At 42.3% G+C, this 17,433-nt stretch overlaps 1 protein-coding gene across 1 annotated transcript in view; it reads left to right on the top strand.

Moving 5' to 3' along the window:
• Nucleotides 1–17,433, top strand: part of ATP7B (ATPase copper transporting beta) — a 51,794-nt gene that overhangs the window by 25,670 nt on the left and 8,691 nt on the right. Inside the window, exons 8-20 of the mRNA XM_025207186.1 lie at nt 20–128; nt 1,963–2,196; nt 2,407–2,498; nt 2,646–2,773; nt 6,220–6,374; nt 6,575–6,709; nt 7,366–7,560; nt 7,666–7,848; nt 11,190–11,388; nt 14,176–14,322; nt 14,642–14,784; nt 15,482–15,685; nt 15,802–15,919. Coding sequence (XP_025062971.1) covers nt 20–128; nt 1,963–2,196; nt 2,407–2,498; nt 2,646–2,773; nt 6,220–6,374; nt 6,575–6,709; nt 7,366–7,560; nt 7,666–7,848; nt 11,190–11,388; nt 14,176–14,322; nt 14,642–14,784; nt 15,482–15,685; nt 15,802–15,919 — 2,042 coding nt within the window. The remainder of the gene's footprint in view (nt 1–19; nt 129–1,962; nt 2,197–2,406; nt 2,499–2,645; nt 2,774–6,219; nt 6,375–6,574; nt 6,710–7,365; nt 7,561–7,665; nt 7,849–11,189; nt 11,389–14,175; nt 14,323–14,641; nt 14,785–15,481; nt 15,686–15,801; nt 15,920–17,433) is intronic.

The following is a 17,433-nucleotide window of genomic DNA, read 5'->3' as shown; positions in this document are numbered from 1 at the left end:
CTGGTTTAATTTTAATGATTTATATGTTAATACCGGCTGGCCAAGGATCTGGGGTCCTGGAACAGAATCTCATTCCTGGATTGTCTCTCTTAAATCTTCTCTTCTTTGTCTTGTGCACTTTTGTTCAAGTAGGTACACATTTTTTGAATATGTTCTCTTTAATTTTCCTTGATGTAATCTCATTTAATAAAAAGTTGGGAGACAGTAAAGCCTGGCTGGACTGAATCCATCCCACTGTACGTATATCTGATAAAATGGTACTAATAAGCAAGCCTTGATTATTGATTAATCAATCAAACAAACTCTCCCCACAGGATTTGGTCTAAACCAGTGATGCTCAAGCCTTTGGTTCTGCAAGCCAGATGAGTGGTGTAGGGCTGATCCATGGGCTAGATCAGACTTTGTGTGCAGTATTGGGCCTGCATGTACAGATCGGGCCCCATGTGGCCTTGGCTGGCCCTGCACACCAGGATAAGGCTCCAAGGCCCTGTGCCACCACTTCAACTTAGTCCCATGTCCCAGCCCCTCACACTGTCTCTGTCTGGCCCCATGTACTGAGATCAGGTCCTGGGGTCCCACATCACCTCTACCTGGCCTTGCAAGCCAGGACTGGGCCTTGGAGGCCTTTGCTGCCTCAACTCAGTCCCACATGCTGGCATGCCGCCCTCCACACCCAATATCGTTGGCAGGGCTACAGCCCATGTGGCTCCCCAAGGGCTGGATGATATGACGTTGGAGGTAGATCTGGCCTGTGGGCTGGGCTGCGGCACCCTTGGTCTAAACAGATGTCAGATGGCAAGAGAGGATAAAAAAGTAACTGTGAGAGATGAACATCATGTTAGAAGACATATGAGGACCTGATTTTTGAATTCTGACTTGGTCACTGCCTTGCTGAGTGGTCATGTAGAAGTCCCATCACCTTTCATAATTTGGTTTCCACTTCACTGTAGTAAAGAGAAAGTAATAATCCTTAGCTCAAAGGAATGTTTTGATAATTAAATACTTGAAGTGAGAGGTTAAAGGTGGGGTATGGGTGCAACATGGAGTAATGAGAGGGTGAAGGAAACCAGAGTAAGATAGTGGGACAGAGAAGGGAGATGGAGGAAAGATGCAACTGGTAGAAGAGGTGAGTGGTGTGGGGAAGAAAGTTGGCTCAACGGTGGAGTTGTTACTTTCTCTTATCATATTCTTACTCAGTTTTTAATAACTTTAATAAAAAGTTAGGAGACAGTAAAGCCTTATTAGACTGAATCCATCTCACTGCGTATATCTGATAACATGTATATCTGATAAAATAGCACTGTTAAACTGGCATTAATCAAGCAATCAATCAGGCTTATGTGAGTGCATTTTTTTTGTTATGCTGTGCGATGCTATGTTATGCCATATACGCTATGCTAATCAGTTTTAGCGAGGTTTTTAAAAACATTCCTCTTAGTCCTTCCACAGCATAGTTACCATTATGTATTTAGAGCATTTTCCACTTGATTTGATTTAATAAAGTCTCCCAAACACTGTAAATCAAATCGCCCCACAATTTGTAGTTTGTACTGTGGTAGCACATAAGGTCTCCAGTCATAGAATAGATACCATCTACTATGCTGACAAATACAAAACAAAATGACGTCATGCTACTTCATGGATAAATACTAGTACGTCAACATTTCGAGCCCTAATTGAGAAGATTTACTTTAATTTAAAAAAAAAAAATGTCCAGTGCGGTCCTTTAGTTATCCATGCCACGTTCCAGGGGGAAAAAATTCATGTTCAGTTTCATAGCAGGAGCCCAAGCTCTTCTCAAAGAGTTTACTATGTAAGTATAAAACAGCTCCATGGGAGACACACCACTGTTAAAACACAGAAGAATCAGGCTTATTATCTTTTTCTGTTTGCAGACTGTACTAAATATGTCCTACTTCTTACTACTGATTAACTTATATTTGTACATCCTCTTGTCAACAGTTTCTTGGTGGATGGTATTTCTATGTGCAAGCCTACAAATCACTGAAGCACAGAACAGCTAATATGGATGTACTCATAGTGCTGGCCACAACAATTGCTTATATATACTCTTGTGTGATCTTAATAGTAGCTATGGCTGAAAAGGCAGAGCAAAGCCCCATCACGTTCTTTGACACACCACCCATGCTATTTGTCTTCATTGCTCTTGGGAGATGGCTGGAACACATAGCAAAGGTAACTGGCTTCCTTGTTAAACACTTAAGTGCATTTAACAGTGAAACTGATATGACATTCCTGTGACCAGAAGCTGCCTGAGATGTATTTTGTTCGAGCTATGTCAGGAATGCATTGTAGAAGATACAACAAATGTTTAAAGAATCATGGGTGGTTAAGTTAAATGTACAAATGTCCAGTTAACATCTTAAGCATTTATCTGTCTCGCAGAGTAAAACATCGGAAGCACTTGCTAAACTAATATCTCTTCAAGCTACAGAAGCTACTGTGGTGACTCTTGGACCTGACCACTCTGTTATCAGGTATATGCTATTCACAAAAAGCCCTTCAGCTTGCTGGGATATACTGAGTAGACCTGATGCCTTTAATGGTAGAAGCATCTTTAGTTCTATGAACTGGCTCTGGATTAAATGATTGAACTCTTCTATTTGTGTGTGTGCGTTTTACAGGGAGGAGCAGGTGCCTGTTGAGTTGGTTCAGCGGGGTGACATTGTAAAGGTTGTTCCTGGTGGAAAGTTCCCAGTTGATGGAAAAGTTATTGAAGGCACCTCTATGGCAGATGAATCTCTTATTACTGGTAATTCCCTTCATGTATGACAGAGCTAGCTGCTGGCTGGTATACTTCATAAACAATTTAAGCTTTCTTCTTCAATTTTTTCCTGACTGGAGAGGGGGCCTGAACCAAAACCAAGTCTAGCTTTTAGGAGACCTCTGATCCAGGAGCAGACTTTGTGACTGATCTTTACATCTCCACCAGGTTGAGTCAAAATCCTGTGTCTGAATACCCCTGAGCTTTGAGAAAGCTCAGATTGTATGCCTCTGGATTATTTGCCTCTATGTCAGGGATGGGCAAAGTCTGGCTAGTGGGCTGGATTGGCCCCATGGCGGACTCCATTTCCCAGCAGCCCCTGTCCGTCTCGCTGTGGTCAGTTTCCATGGAGACCCTAGGAGTGGTGGCACCCTTACAGTGTGGGACCGCATTTTCCATGGATACTGTCCCCAGGCAGGGGCATGCAGGCAGCAGATCGTGGCTCTGCTCTGGCTCCAGACCATGCTGTCACCACTGCAAGATCCTAGCCCTGGCCCTGGAGCAGCTCCCCACCCAACCATGTGCCCTGCTAGTGCTCCTGGGGCTGGTCTCCACCTGTGGAAACCCTGGCCCCCTGCTGTCATAGTGCCACTGCTCCTGGGGTCTCCATGGAAACTGGCTGCAGTGACATGGGCAGGGATGCTGGGAAATGGAGTACTGGCCACTAGCTGGACCTGGTTTTTTGCCTACCTGTACACTAGATCAAACCTGTCTGTCAGCTACTTTTGTAAATCCTCTAGCTTTGCTAAAACTTCAGGTTTGGTGAGGTCTAGATACCATCATCTTGGCTCTAGAGGGTGATGGGGGGACATGGGGGAAGTTTTCTTTGGAACATGTTTTGCAAAAATAGTGCAGTTTTAGAACTACTTCACTGGTGAATAGGACAATTTCACAAGTCTGTCAGGAGGCACGTGCTGTGGGAATTGTTAAGGACAATCTCAGGCAGTTAGTAAAGGACCAGGGCAGAAGGGAGAGTCTTGGTTCTTGATGCTGGCTAGTCCCACTGGAATTGCTTCCACTTTAGGGAAATTTTCTAAAGAAAAGCTGTGATTTTTATTTACTTTCAGTCTGGATCCTGTTATAAGTGCGCTAAAAGAAATAAAACCTGGAAGTTTATTGGCTTGTCTGTTTTTTATTTGATTTTGGGGGGGGTGGGGGGTGCAGTTTTCCATGTTGAGTGAACAGAACACCATTTTGCATGGACAGATATTTTTAAAAAATGAAAATTGTGGTACGCTGCAGTAAATTGAGAGCCAGTGTGACCATGGAAGCTTTCCAAATTTTTGCAGTTTCTCTAGTTTCTGTTGTAAGACAAAATTAACCAGCTTGCTCTTAAATACAGAAATGATGGCGTTTTGAGGTTCTTTGTCTTCCTAGCAGCTTTAAGGGAAGCAGTTTGTTTTTGGCTCTTCTGAGGTTTTGTGCTGGAAAGTAGATAAGGAGTCAAGGAGCCCTTCCTGTTCCCCCTGTGTGCTGTGCACAAGGGCCAGAGGAGCTTGCAGTTTTGGTGCTTGGAGGGGAGTGGCTAATGGGAATTTTCCTTTAACTTATGGAGCAGGGGCCTGCAGCGCTGGAACAGGAATATCTGAATTCCCTCCCCACTAATCTGTTGAGGATCAGAATAGTCCTGCTGCATAGTGGTGTCCACTGTAGTCATGGACTTGTTACAGCATAATCACACATAATATCAGCTAGTATGAACATACTAGCTTGACAGAATGGTCTCAAGTTGCAGCAAGGAAAGTTTAGGTTGGATATTGAAAAGAATTTTCTCACCAGGAGGATAGTAAGATACTGGAAGAGGTTACCCAGAGAAGTGGTGGAAGCTCCATCCTTGGAGGTTTTTAAGGCTTGGCTAGACAAAACCTTGGCTGGGGTGTTTTAGTTGGGGATGGCCCTGAGTTGAACAGAGGGTTGGACTAGATGACTTCCTGAGGTCCCTTCCAAGCCTAATTTTCTGTGCTTCTAACATAAAGTGAGCCTCGCTGTGCTGAATAGTAGGAATGTGTGGAGTGAGTGATTCATTAGTTGAGGCACATAATTAAAAAGAACATTTAGGAAAGAACACTTTATGTGCCCCAGTGGCAGTTATCAAACTGTTTTTGCTGCCCTTTTTGGCATTTGCACACTCAACGATCCTGTTCCACCTGCAGTGCAGAGACACAAATATCTATATGGTAACTGAAGATGCCCAGTAGGCTGCACCCTGGCCAGGCAGCTACACAGCTCTGCACATGCATGTCGGGGCGTAAGGCCCCAAGCTGTAGCCAGGCAGAAACCTTGGGATCTGGGAGGAAGAGGCGTATATGGTGCAAACTTGAGCCTGGTCTTTAATAATCGTTAGATAAAATGCATGGAAAGGAATGGGAAAGTGTCTACCCTGTTGGTAGCAAGGAGCCCCAGACCCTCTCCCCTTCAGGGGAGCAGCCCCTTTCCCCTTCAGGGAAGCACTAGGGCATGCAACCTCTAGCCTGTTTTCTTACTCCTTGTCCCAATGTGTCTCTGTTGGCTTCCTAAAGGGCTAGATTCAAAAGGAGGGCTGGAAAGAGGACAGGATAATGGTTAGAGCACTGTAGTAAGAAGTTGGAAAACTATAGGTTGAAACACTACAGGAAGGTTGAAGGGCCTAGAATCTGGGTCTCCTGCTTCTTGGGTGAGTGCGCTAACCACAAGGCTGTTGGGGTGAAAAGGTGGGAGGGTCCTCCTTTTCTTTCGCCGTACAATTTTGGGACTTAAGCTTACTGAGGGATGTGGGTATGGGACTCTGTGTAGCCTATTGAACATGCTAGGTAGTCGTGTGGAAGCTTGTGGATCTACGCTGTGCACAGAGTACGATCATAAACTGTGTAGGTACCAAAAAGGGACGTTGTGCAGCTGGGTAAGTACCACTTGGGTGTATTAAGTGAAATAGGATTCTGCCTAAAAGCTCTCCTTTGTCTCTAGGCAAACAGTTCACGTTAAACATCTGCTGATTCTGATCTCTGGCAGGTTGAGAACAGAGACTTTTCAGGTATACAGAGATTTATCCCAGGCTCTAAAACAAAATGATAGGTTGCAGTTTATGGATTCTACCAAAGTCTGCTGGAATCAAAGGGATGGACTTCCAAACAGCTTTGTATCAGGCCTCTAGAGAGGAGAGAATGAGACTCTTGAACCCAGAACAAGGTGGAAGAAAGAGACAGTGGGCAGTTGTCTGGGTGGCTGCTGTAAAATAGAACATGCAGAACATTTCCCTGAAATGTAATGCAACTTACAGAAGGTTTCTATTGGAAACAGCATTTAATTTTTAATTTTTTTTATTTTCAAATTGTAATTCGAAATGTTGACTAGTTAGCCAGCGTGTAGTTTGCTAGCTCTTCTTATGCAGCTGTTCCCACACACGGTTTATTTAGATAGTTTCTTCACCCTGTTGTTTATATTTCTTTTCACCTTAGGGGAGGCCATGCCCGTCACTAAAAAGCCTGGCAGCACAGTGATTGCAGGATCTATAAATGCACATGGCTCTGTTCTTGTTAAGGCAACTCATGTTGGCCCTGACACTACCCTGGCACAAATTGTAAAATTGGTGGAAGAAGCTCAGATGTCCAAGGTAAAAATTAAAATCTTACATTTTTGACTGAGGAGAAATCAAGAAGGTTTCACTTTTGTGACATTGTATGTTACTGATTCTACAATAGGCTTAAGAAGAAAAATGAAAAGGGTTAAATGATAAGGTTTTTCTTTACATCCTGCCTGTGCTTACCTTTCGTACCTCATTCCTAAAACAATTTTAAATCTCTTTTGTTATAGGCACCAATTCAGCAACTGGCTGATAAGTTTAGTGGCTATTTTGTTCCATTTATCATCATTATTTCAACAGTAACATTGATTGTGTGGATTGCAATAGGCTTTATCAATTTTGATGTTGTTCAGAAATTCTTCCCAGTAAGTAGCTTTATTAGTACCAATATATGTTTTTTACTTATGTAATTAATGTGTCTTATGTGCTTTCTCAGACAGCCTGGTACTGAGGGTGGTAAGCACCCTTGTCCCGGAAACATAAGGGTTCTCAACCATGTAGATAATTTCCGCTGGCCCAAATTGCCATGCTAGCTCTGCAAGGGGTTCTAACAAAACTGAAATCAATGGCTTTTCACTGAGAATGAATATGGTCCAGTGACTGGATTTCAGGGAGCAGAGAAAGTACTGACCAAAAGCACATGTGCATATCCCTGTTTCTGTTGCCAAGTGTTTGTTTAGCTTTAGAAAGATGACTAGCAGCTTAATCATGTTTGGAAAGTGTCAAGTGTATCTGCCAGGCTCCTAGCTTGTGGGAAACTGCACATCCCAAAGACGGCATACTCACTCAGGAGTGGGGAGGGCAAAACATGGAAGGTAATGTGAATGTGTGGGAGCTAGTCTGCAAGGCAGTGGTTTTCCATTTACATTACTTATTAATTTTGAAGGTGGATTTGTGGGTCAGAAGTAAGTCAGAGAAGTGTGAAAGTGATGGATTTGCCATTATGGGGACTTGTCATCTGTGCCTTTCTGTCCTTTATTAGCTTTTTCAGCAGACACTTTTTTTTTTTTCCTTTTTGCAGCATCGGAGCAAAAACATCTCTAAAGCTGAAATAATCATCAGGTTTGCATTCCAAACTTCTATCACTGTGCTGTGCATTGCGTGCCCCTGTTCCTTGGGCCTGGCCACTCCAACAGCAGTCATGGTGGGCACAGGAGTGGCTGCTCAAAATGGTATTCTTATCAAAGGTGGAAAACCTCTGGAGATGGCCCATAAGGTTAATATCTCCTTCCTGAAACATTGCTTTTATTACTGTCTTCAAGTTGGCTGTGCATGGCTTTCACATTAGATGTATTAATCAAGCACAATACATTTCTTTCAGATAAAGACTGTGATGTTTGATAAAACGGGGACCATCACCCATGGAGTTCCTAAAGTCATGAGAGTGCTTCTGCTAGGGGACACGGCTACCCTGTCTCTCAAGGTGGTTCTTGCAGTTGTGGGCACTGCAGAGGCCAACAGTGAGCATCCCTTGGGAATGGCTATCACTAAATACTGCAAAGAGGTACTGCTTAAAAAAAGTTGTAGATACTACTCAAGGGTGTACTGCACTGAATTAGTTAGTGCAGTGCAATAGGCCCACTTTTACAAGACCTGCCTAATTGCCCAACCTGATCTAGGTTAATTACAAGATTCCAGAGAAGTGGTTCCAACTGAGACTCTACACAACATGTCACAGAATTTACGTTTGTCACTTAGATCAAGCAAAATGCTGCTTTCATTGCTGACATTCAGACCCACTCCACAATCAGGACTGAGAAGTGAGAATCCAAAGTCTGAATTTTTAGACTTTTTAGTCTAAATCTGTTAGGAGAGGCTCTCTTGTGGCTTTCAGAACACCATCAGGCTGGAAGCTTGATAAACCTTGCTCTTCTAAGTGAACAGGCTTCCAGCCTAATGATGTTTTTTACTTTTCAATCCTGGCTGTGGAGTGGGTGTGTGCGCCAGTAATAAAAACAGCTCTTTGCTTGATCCAAGTGACAAACATTAGCTCTGTGACATCTTGTGTAGAGTCTCAGTTGGAACCACTTCTCTGGAATCTTGTAATTAACCTAGAACAGTGGTTCTCAACCATCTTAAACTTGAGGGATGCCTTGAAAATTGCTAGCTTTTAATTTTCACTTGTTTTGTTGGCTATGGAAAATACTAGAGTAATTTTTCTGTTGCAAAAAACTTGTGAATCATGTTTGCACATCTATTAATGCTAACATTATGTGGCACCCTTGAAACAGGATGCTGCAGTAACCAGGTTGAGAATCACTGACCTAGAGATTAACGCGCTATGTTCTTGTTGTAATGCAAATTAAGAGATGCTTGGTCATTCTTACTCACTTTCATATTTTAAACTGTTCATGGGTCAAATTCATCCACTTTCCCCCTTTGCTTTGTCAGAGCCTGATTTTGGTGAGCTGTGGGGAAGAATGAAACACTTATTTGTTTTGGCTGGGCTTTTGATAACATTTACAGTAGTCAGTATTTGAGTTGGTAGACTGTGTGAGGTTCACGATTGATAAAATTGTGAGATTGCATAGTCCAGCATACAGGACACTGAGCTGGAATTCTGGGTTCTGATTCAAACTATGCCACTGACCTAAGATGTGACACTGGTAAAGTCATGCCACAACCCTTTCCCTTTGACCTTTGTCTGTCTTTCCTACCTCGTTCATAAGCCCTTCAGGAGACAGACTGCCTCTGTATGGTGCAGTGGGATTTACAGTCTCAGCTGGTACCTCGAGGAACTGTAATAATAATTCAGGTGTCTTGACAATCAGCCCCTAACATGATTTTCTAAATAGATGTTTCCCTAAGGTAAAGCAGGAAATGGAATTTGCTTACATATATATAGAATAAAGTAACTGTGAAGAAGCCTGCATAGTGTCTTCCCACACACTGTCTAACTAGCCAGCTTGATTAATCAGTCATTTATCACTAAATTTAGATAGAAAGTTTTAAAGAAATGTAAATATTAAAATGTGAGCTCTCGGGTTTGAGAAATTAATTAATAGCCTGTGAAATTAGTAATCTGTATGCAGATCTACAGAGGTCATTGATGGCATGTGTTCCTCAAATGCTTCAGGAAAGATGAATCATAGAATCATAGGTTGGAAGGGACCTCTGGAGTCGTCTACTTCAACCCCCTGAAAGTGCAATCGGAAATAAAAAAGAGGAAGGCAGTTGTAAATAACAGCTGATTTTTATGCTTACATAAATGTGACTGGGTTTCTGGCCAACATTGGTTGAAATGATTATAAAATGATAAATTGGCAACAAGATGAGTATTCAACACATCTATTAGAAATCTTTAGAGGTAAAATTTAGAAAATTAAAAAGTGTATTTGGAAAGAAAGGATTTCTGTCTGGGTAATGATTCTGTCTGCCTGCCTTATTTTAAACTCACTTTTCTCTGATGGTTGGTGGTGGTCAAATCATCTACTTCTTGTGCCCAAGCTGTTTCAGCAAGATCACATGCCTCAATCTTCACCTGACCACAGCTTGTGTGAAATGTTGATTCTTTATCTTTTTATAGGTATTACTGGTACATCCACTTGCTTTTAAGCTATCACAAGACTACTCGATAAGCCAAGGGTAGCTCTGACTTCAACATAACTCCTCAGAGATTAATTTTGTTCATTAGTCTTATAATTTTCCTGTTTTTCCCCTCCTTTATGTCTCTTTAAATTTAGAGTTCTAAAAAATGTTCTTGGTAACCCCATTCTTAAATGTTGTGCCTGTGCATCCACTTTTCTCTCACTTAATGGCAGTGGTTACTGTCAGAAGATTTTTTGTTTAAAATAATCTTGAAAACCATCAAATTTTAGCTCATTCCTAGTCCCATGGTCAAACCAAGCCACTCCAAGAACTGTGTGTGTGTGTTTATGGTAGCAATATGAAACCTGTAGTAATATGAAAGTCCAGCAGCATCTATGGCCAGCTATCTTTTTCCTCTGAAGAACTGTCTATTTCCATTATCAGAGACCAGATGCCAGAATAGGTGGACCTGGGATCTGACCTAGTACAGCAATCCCTGTTTCTCATAGTCTAATCATAGAATTAATAATAAGGTTCCTGACAGATATTAAAACAATGGCACAATTGAGATTTGAGGAATTTTATGCCCCATCCCAAACATCACACATCCTGCCCTACCAAATATGCATGATTGTCAGTGCTGGCCATGTAGACCTTCAGGCCTTTTAGACCTGAAGCTGTCTGGGGCAGGGCTTGACAATAAGCTCTGAAGGGCCTGGTGGTGGTGAGTCTCCTGGGGTTCACCTTAAAGGCCCTGTTCTATAGCTCCTACAGGGCAAAGCAGCCAAATGTTGGGTTCTGACAAACTCACATCCTGATGCCGACAGTCAGCAATTGTCAGCATCAGAACCAGGGCAGCTAGGTTTTAGACTGGAGGCTGCCCAGGTCCCAATACTGACAATCAGCTGATTGTTGGCATTGGGATGATAAGGCATGCCACACATTCAGTTTATGGCACCATGCAAACCAGCCATAAACATGTTCCACATTTTATGTGGCATCTCTGTGTCTGGTTTGTCATTTCATGGCACCACTAATTCAATGAACATGTGGCATGGTGCTATTTATGGCCTAAATGACATACAGATCACGCTATAAAAATAATGTGCTTGAGCCTAAGTAGTTTTTGATCTCCAGCTCTTGTTCTGACATTGTTCCATGTACATGTAGATAAATCTCAGAACATTTCTGCTTGTTTCTTCCTCTGTAAAAAGGGGAGAAGACCCACTTTTTTGTAGTGTTGTGGGTACAAGTAGTCAACATGTGTAGCACTTTGAAGATTTAAATTGTTATATGTTGTAATTGTTATGTTTACAGGAACTTGGTACAGAGAGCCTGGGGTATTGCATGGATTTTCAGGCAGTACCAGGCTGTGGAATCAGCTGTAAAGTCAGTGGTGTTGAATCTGTCTTAGGCCAGAAGGAGCACAGTCTAAATGAGCGGAATGCTAACCTGAATGGGGACAGCACTGTTTCCCTGAAACACAGTTCATTGATCATGACATCCGAACCTGATGGTAGGTCTGTCCTGTTGGCTCATAGTCGATCACAAGTACAAGTGGGCTAAATCAAAGATACAAGGAACTGCAAAATAGCCATTGTATCTGGAAACTTAGCAGAGAACTTGGACACCACAGTGATGGGGGCTGTAGAAGCACCTACAACAAATGGATAATGAGGTGTTCCTTACTCAGCCACATATTTAATTTAGCAGAGCAAGCCTCCGTGGAAAAGAATGAAGGGGAAAGAGAAAGCAAAACTGGCCAATTAGCATTGTAGTTCCTTTGGGAACTGGAAACACTTTGCCCAATCATCTTGCTTTGTCACCCTTATCGTGTTAGTTTCTTAGTTGTATATCAACTTGGATGAAGTTTTATATTGTTGTCTATTCAAATATCCTCTGCAGGTGCTTATTAAAAATATGTATTTAATGGTTGAACAAATATATTGGGAATTAATATATTAGGGCTCCTATAGATGTGCAGGGAGCCAGCTCCGACGCACAGGAAATCCATCATGTCGGAGAAGACTTGATTAATTGAGTCTGCTGGAGCACGGAAATTACCACGCTCCATCAGATTCTAGCATCATGTGTATCAGCATCCCTGTGCTAACGCATGGTGGCAGGGCGCTTTGAACTAAAGCTCATTTGATAAGCTTTAGTTCAAAGTGCCCCACCACCATTTTTCAGCGTGGGGATGCTGATACACATGACAATCAGGTGCTTTTAATTAGCACAGCTCACTAATTAAAGCGCTTTCCTGTGCCTCCCGGAGCATGTGTAAAAATGCCCTTAGAGATGCAAAATTCACTTAAGTGGCTTAAATTTGGATGTTGACAAATCTGTGTGATTTCAGTGTGGGATGATATACAACATTCAAAGATACTCTGGGTTTTTTTCAGGCCATGGGAACTACCTTGTTCCGTTTTATAAAGGCTTTCAACATTTTCCATTAACATGTCACCTTCTCTCCAATGCGCAGTCTTTACTTCCAAGATTGCCTGTGCTAGGACTTTGTAGAGAAACCACTGGAATCGTTGAATTAATTTAATCTTTGCACTATGATCGTTATCCTATCATAAAAGGGATTGACATAGCATTTCTCTACCTATCACGTAGGATTCTTGAGCAGTTCAAACTTAAATTACACTTCATTAATTGCTGCTGTCTGGTGTTTGTTGGAACATTATTACTGTATATGTGGGAGGAAAAATATGGTTTTACACTAAAGGAATAAAATATACACCCCTTAAAAATATTAGAAATTACAGAAAAATTTAAGATGACATTTTATGAAGCACATGTATGCAGTGGGTGGTCACTACTAAATGTGAAACTTGTAAAGGTGCACTGTTGTCCATGTGCATGCATGAGATCATAGGACTGCTTATCTATCTAATGCAATGAGTCAGTCTCCGAGATACCACCTTGCCCCACCTTGTATATGACTTTCATGAATAAGTACTTGCAGAATTGCAGTCTAAGGTCAAAAAGTGCTTTCTGTTGTATACAGGTTATGTTGTAGGAGGCCTAATAGAATGCGTGTGTGACACATTTTAGTTTTTGTTGCTAAATAAATAAAACCAAGGCAAGTCTCAGTCCACTAGAAGAGCTTCAGGAGATGACTGTTGCCTAACAGTCCAGCTTTAGCATCCCAAACAACTTCACATCTGTTTTTAACTAATACAAGTTTATGATCATTTCCGCCCTAATCTGGCTTTGCCTCCTGTCACAAACCTGTCTGGGGGGGTCCCCTGAGACCTGAATTTTTCCCCACTGTAATGCCTCTTGCCCCAAGGAACAGACTGAGGCTGTCCTGAAATGGGTTCCTTTCCCAGCACCTCAGTTCTTCTGTCCTTGAAACAGACTCTGCAGCTAAAGTGAGGGATCTCTGTCAGCCCCAAGTGTCCCCAACTTTTGGATTATGGAAGAAATTATAGGTCCCTCTCTCCATGGAGAGAGTCACCTAGAATATCACTTGCTCAGAAATTGCTCTTTCTACTGGCAATCAGTAAGGAGTCAAACAGCAAAAGGATTTATTTAGATAGGATTTAAGAATTATGCAAACAAAATGGACCATAGATTAGGAGACAGGACAGTAAAACAAGTACTGGTTCTTTAGTCATCTGGCTACCCCTAGTCTTCCATGGGAGTCCTTGCAGAGTTCTAGAGATCAGCCTTCCTTCCAGCTTTCCTGTTCTGGGACCTGGGGCCAGTGAACCTGCAAAGCTTGAGATTCAAAGACAAACATTCTAGCCTAGCTAGGCTCTAAAGAGCCTGCAAGCCAGCTCCACAGTTAGCATTATTCTACTTTTTATGAATCATCAGAATCTTTCAGAAAGTTATAATAGCCTTCACGGGCTATTATTCCCAGATGCCTTTGCTGTTATAGAGTCAGTTGTCCCCATCATAGGTGGATAGTGTGTAGGAATGTCCATCCAACCTGTGGCCCCTTCTCTGTGCTAGTGTAAGTAACAATTGTCCTGGCCCTAGAGCACAATGACAAGGGATAATTAGCAGTTCTGCCCATTCCCTGTGTTCCCTGGCTAGACCATATCCAAAATCATAAAGATATAAATAGCTAGCATAACATAATCCATACAGTGATGAGTATAAATAGATACAGCACAACATGGGCTTCCCAATGAGACCACACATGCCATATATATCAGCACAATAAAATACAAGAAAACAATACTCCAAACCCAAAACATAACAGGATTGGCTCCTCTTCAACAGTTTCTCCTCAGGCTGTTGTGGATGCTAATGAAGTTCCTCATCATTCTTACTTCTGTTCACTAAGGTGCAGCAGCCCCTCACACCTACTTAGTGGTGATTGGAAATCGTGAATGGATGAGACGTAACGGTTTGCATATTTCAAATGATGTTAATGATGCAATGACTGGCCATGAAATGAAAGGACAGACAGCTGTATTGGTAGCTATAGACGGTAAATAATTATTCTTTGAAATGACTTAGTGGGAATGCAAATACCATTTCATGGTGCCTTGATACTGACCTTGCAAATACCCTGTTTTGAAAGTCACCTTTCCTCCCAGGGTAATAAATATTTGATGTACAACTCAAAGGGACAAAATACAAATTACCTTTTTTAGATAAGTTATTTGTGAATTTGAACTAAAAAGAAAAAAACCTGTCACTGTACAAGTCAGAGGAGTGGAATGGGAATGAAATCATCTTAGCTTCTGTAGGCCACTTTGCTTCCTATGTCTATCTTCAAGTTTTTAACTGTTGGTGTTTCCTTGAAGGTGCATTGTGTGGGATGATTGCAATAGCAGATACCGTCAAACAGGAGGCAGCACTGGCTGTGCACACCCTAAAAACCATGGGAATCGATGTGGTTCTTATAACAGGGGACAACAGAAAAACTGCGAAAGCCATTGCTACACAGGTAGTCTGGTCTCTATTAAAATATCTTATAGGTTGTAACACCGCTTAGCCTGATGACCTGGAAAGCTGATTATTTTAGCTTTTGCCTAGATGTTCATGATGCTTTGAGCAAAGGAAGGACAAGCTCTGTCCCGATGAGTTTCCACATTGTGTAGGATTATGTAGATTAGTTTATGTAAAACTGGATTAATAAAGCTGGCTAAAATGCCACTGAAGAGGTAAGTGAGCACTCAGTGTACACTCTGTTCCTTGTGGTAGTTCATCCATCCCTGTACTTTTTTTTTTACTTAGGTAAGTGCCCCGAAGAGCGTGGTAATTTTGGAAAACAATTCCATTAACCCTTAGAGCATTGACATTTTACCTTCTGCCAAAGAAGTCCTACCACAGCATATCCAGAGCAGTGCCTGAATCAGTGAATCATGATTTACTGGTGTCTGCATTTTCTGCAAGCATCCTCTCTGCATTGAAAATGGGGCATAGCTCCAGTTAGTCCATTGTGCAGTACATTAGCAACTTGAATGGAACATGAAAAGGTTCATAAAATGTTACCAGCAGTGTTGGTGACCTTAATGCTCTTCTTTCTATTCCCCAACAAGTTTTAACCAGCACAATTATCCCCTTTTAAAGCTTTTTCTTCCATGATAAAGGAACACCAACCAGCTTGTGCCTTATTTTCTCTTTTTTCCCCCTCCATGTAGGTTGGCATAAAAAAAGTGTTTGCTGAGGTTCTTCCTTCTCACAAAGTCGCAAAGGTCCAGGAACTCCAGAATGAAGGGAAGAAGGTAGCCATGGTTGGAGATGGAGTCAATGATTCCCCTGCACTGGCCCAGGCTGACATCGGTGTTGCTATTGGAACAGGCACTGACGTTGCCATTGAAGCAGCAGATGTTGTTCTTATTCGAGTGAGCTGAGTTGTTTAATGCATTTTTTTTTTCTATTTGGGTCGGTTTGGGCTACTGAGAAGTGTATAATTGTAAGGGTCTGAAGAATTTTGTCTCGCTGTTCTTGTGTCTTTCAGAATGATTTACTGGACGTGGTGGCCAGCATTCATCTATCAAAGAGAACTGTACGAAGAATACGAATAAATCTGGTCCTTGCCTTAATTTATAATCTGCTTGGGATACCCATAGCAGCAGGTACTTGACTGCTAAAGCTCAGCTTGTAAGAGAAAGAGCTGTTCTGTACTGTATCTCTCTCCCAGTTTTGCTCAAGAAGCAAAATGAGGAAGGATATGGAGCTCCCTAAGAGTCTGTTAGTAACAATTTGACAAAGAAAAAAAATCCCCATTAGCTTCTGTGAGCATTTAAAATCATTGCCCTTTCCCAATTTTTTAAACCTGTGAGAATCATGAATAATTCTATAAGATGTTTACATCAAAGCCCATTCACTTTTACCTGGGGAGACAGCAATGTAGTTGGATTTGTCTTCCTGTTTTCAAAACCATTCTAATCACAGAACACAGAGATAGGGCAAGTTTATTAGCATTTTTTTTTTTACCTGATCTATCCATATTCTGAAGTAATACTGCTTTTTTACTGTAGGCTTCTATGTACTTTGTACACACTAGTTTTAATTGTATCAAGTGACAGGGCTACATTCTTACTGGCTTAATAGTAGCCTGCAGAGCTTTTAACATGAACTATTACAGTAGTATGGAAATAAGCTGCCATGTAGCTTTAACTTCAGTACAGCCATACACCGTGATCACTACAGACTAGCAGAGGGCTTGCTGTCTAGTGGATGATGTAGGGGCCAGGGACTCCTGAGCCTTGCTCTCAGTTCTGATTCTAGTGTACTGAATCAGAACTGATTCAGTACACTGAACACTGTGTACACACAGTACACTGTGGGGCCTTGGAAAGTCACAAGCACCACGTACTGCATGACAGTAATCACAATCTGGCCCCCTGACAACTTAGCAATAAGGGGCCCTTTGGGAATCGGAGCTGGGGGGCAAAAAAGGCACCAGTCACAGGGCTTAAGTGCCTATATACTAATGCTAGGAGCATGGGGAACAAGCAGGATGAACTCCTGCTTGCAGAAAACACCTACGACTTAGTAGGGCTAACTGAAACCTGGTGGGATTCTTCCCACGACTGGGTGGTACATATTGAGGGTTATAGGCTGTACAGAAAGGACAGGGTGGGGAAGAAAGGGGGAGGGGTTGCGCTCTGTCAATGAGCAACATACATCGACCCTCATCAAGACGGAATTGAAGGAGGAGAAAGTAGAAGGATTGTGGGTTAAGTTACATGGGGGGCAAGGAGAAAGGGATTTGGTGGTAGGGGTCTCCTACAGACCCCAACACCAAGGGGAAGAACTAGATTCGGGGTTCCTGAGGCAGCTCTCAGAGACCATAAAAACTAAGGAGGCGGTAGTCATGGGGGACCTAAACTACCCAGAAATCTGCTGGGAGACACAGACAGCAAAGTCCCACCGTTCATGCACGTTCCTATCCTGCGTACAGGACCTCCACCTGATGCAGGAGGTACACGGTCCCACTACGGGGAATGCCATACTGTACCTGGTATTGGCAACGGGGGATGATATGGTAGGGGACCTACAGATTGGTAGTCGCCTGGGGGACAGTGATCACCAAATAATAGAATTCATCATAAGACGTCGAGTGGGTAAGTTAACTAGTAAGGTA

Source organism: Alligator sinensis, unplaced genomic scaffold, assembly GCF_000455745.1.
Source record: "Alligator sinensis unplaced genomic scaffold, ASM45574v1 scaffold324_1, whole genome shotgun sequence".
NCBI classification, from domain to species: domain Eukaryota; kingdom Metazoa; phylum Chordata; order Crocodylia; family Alligatoridae; genus Alligator; species Alligator sinensis.
The sequence above is the reverse complement of the archived record's forward strand: the minus strand, read 5'-3'. Positions and strand labels throughout refer to the sequence as shown.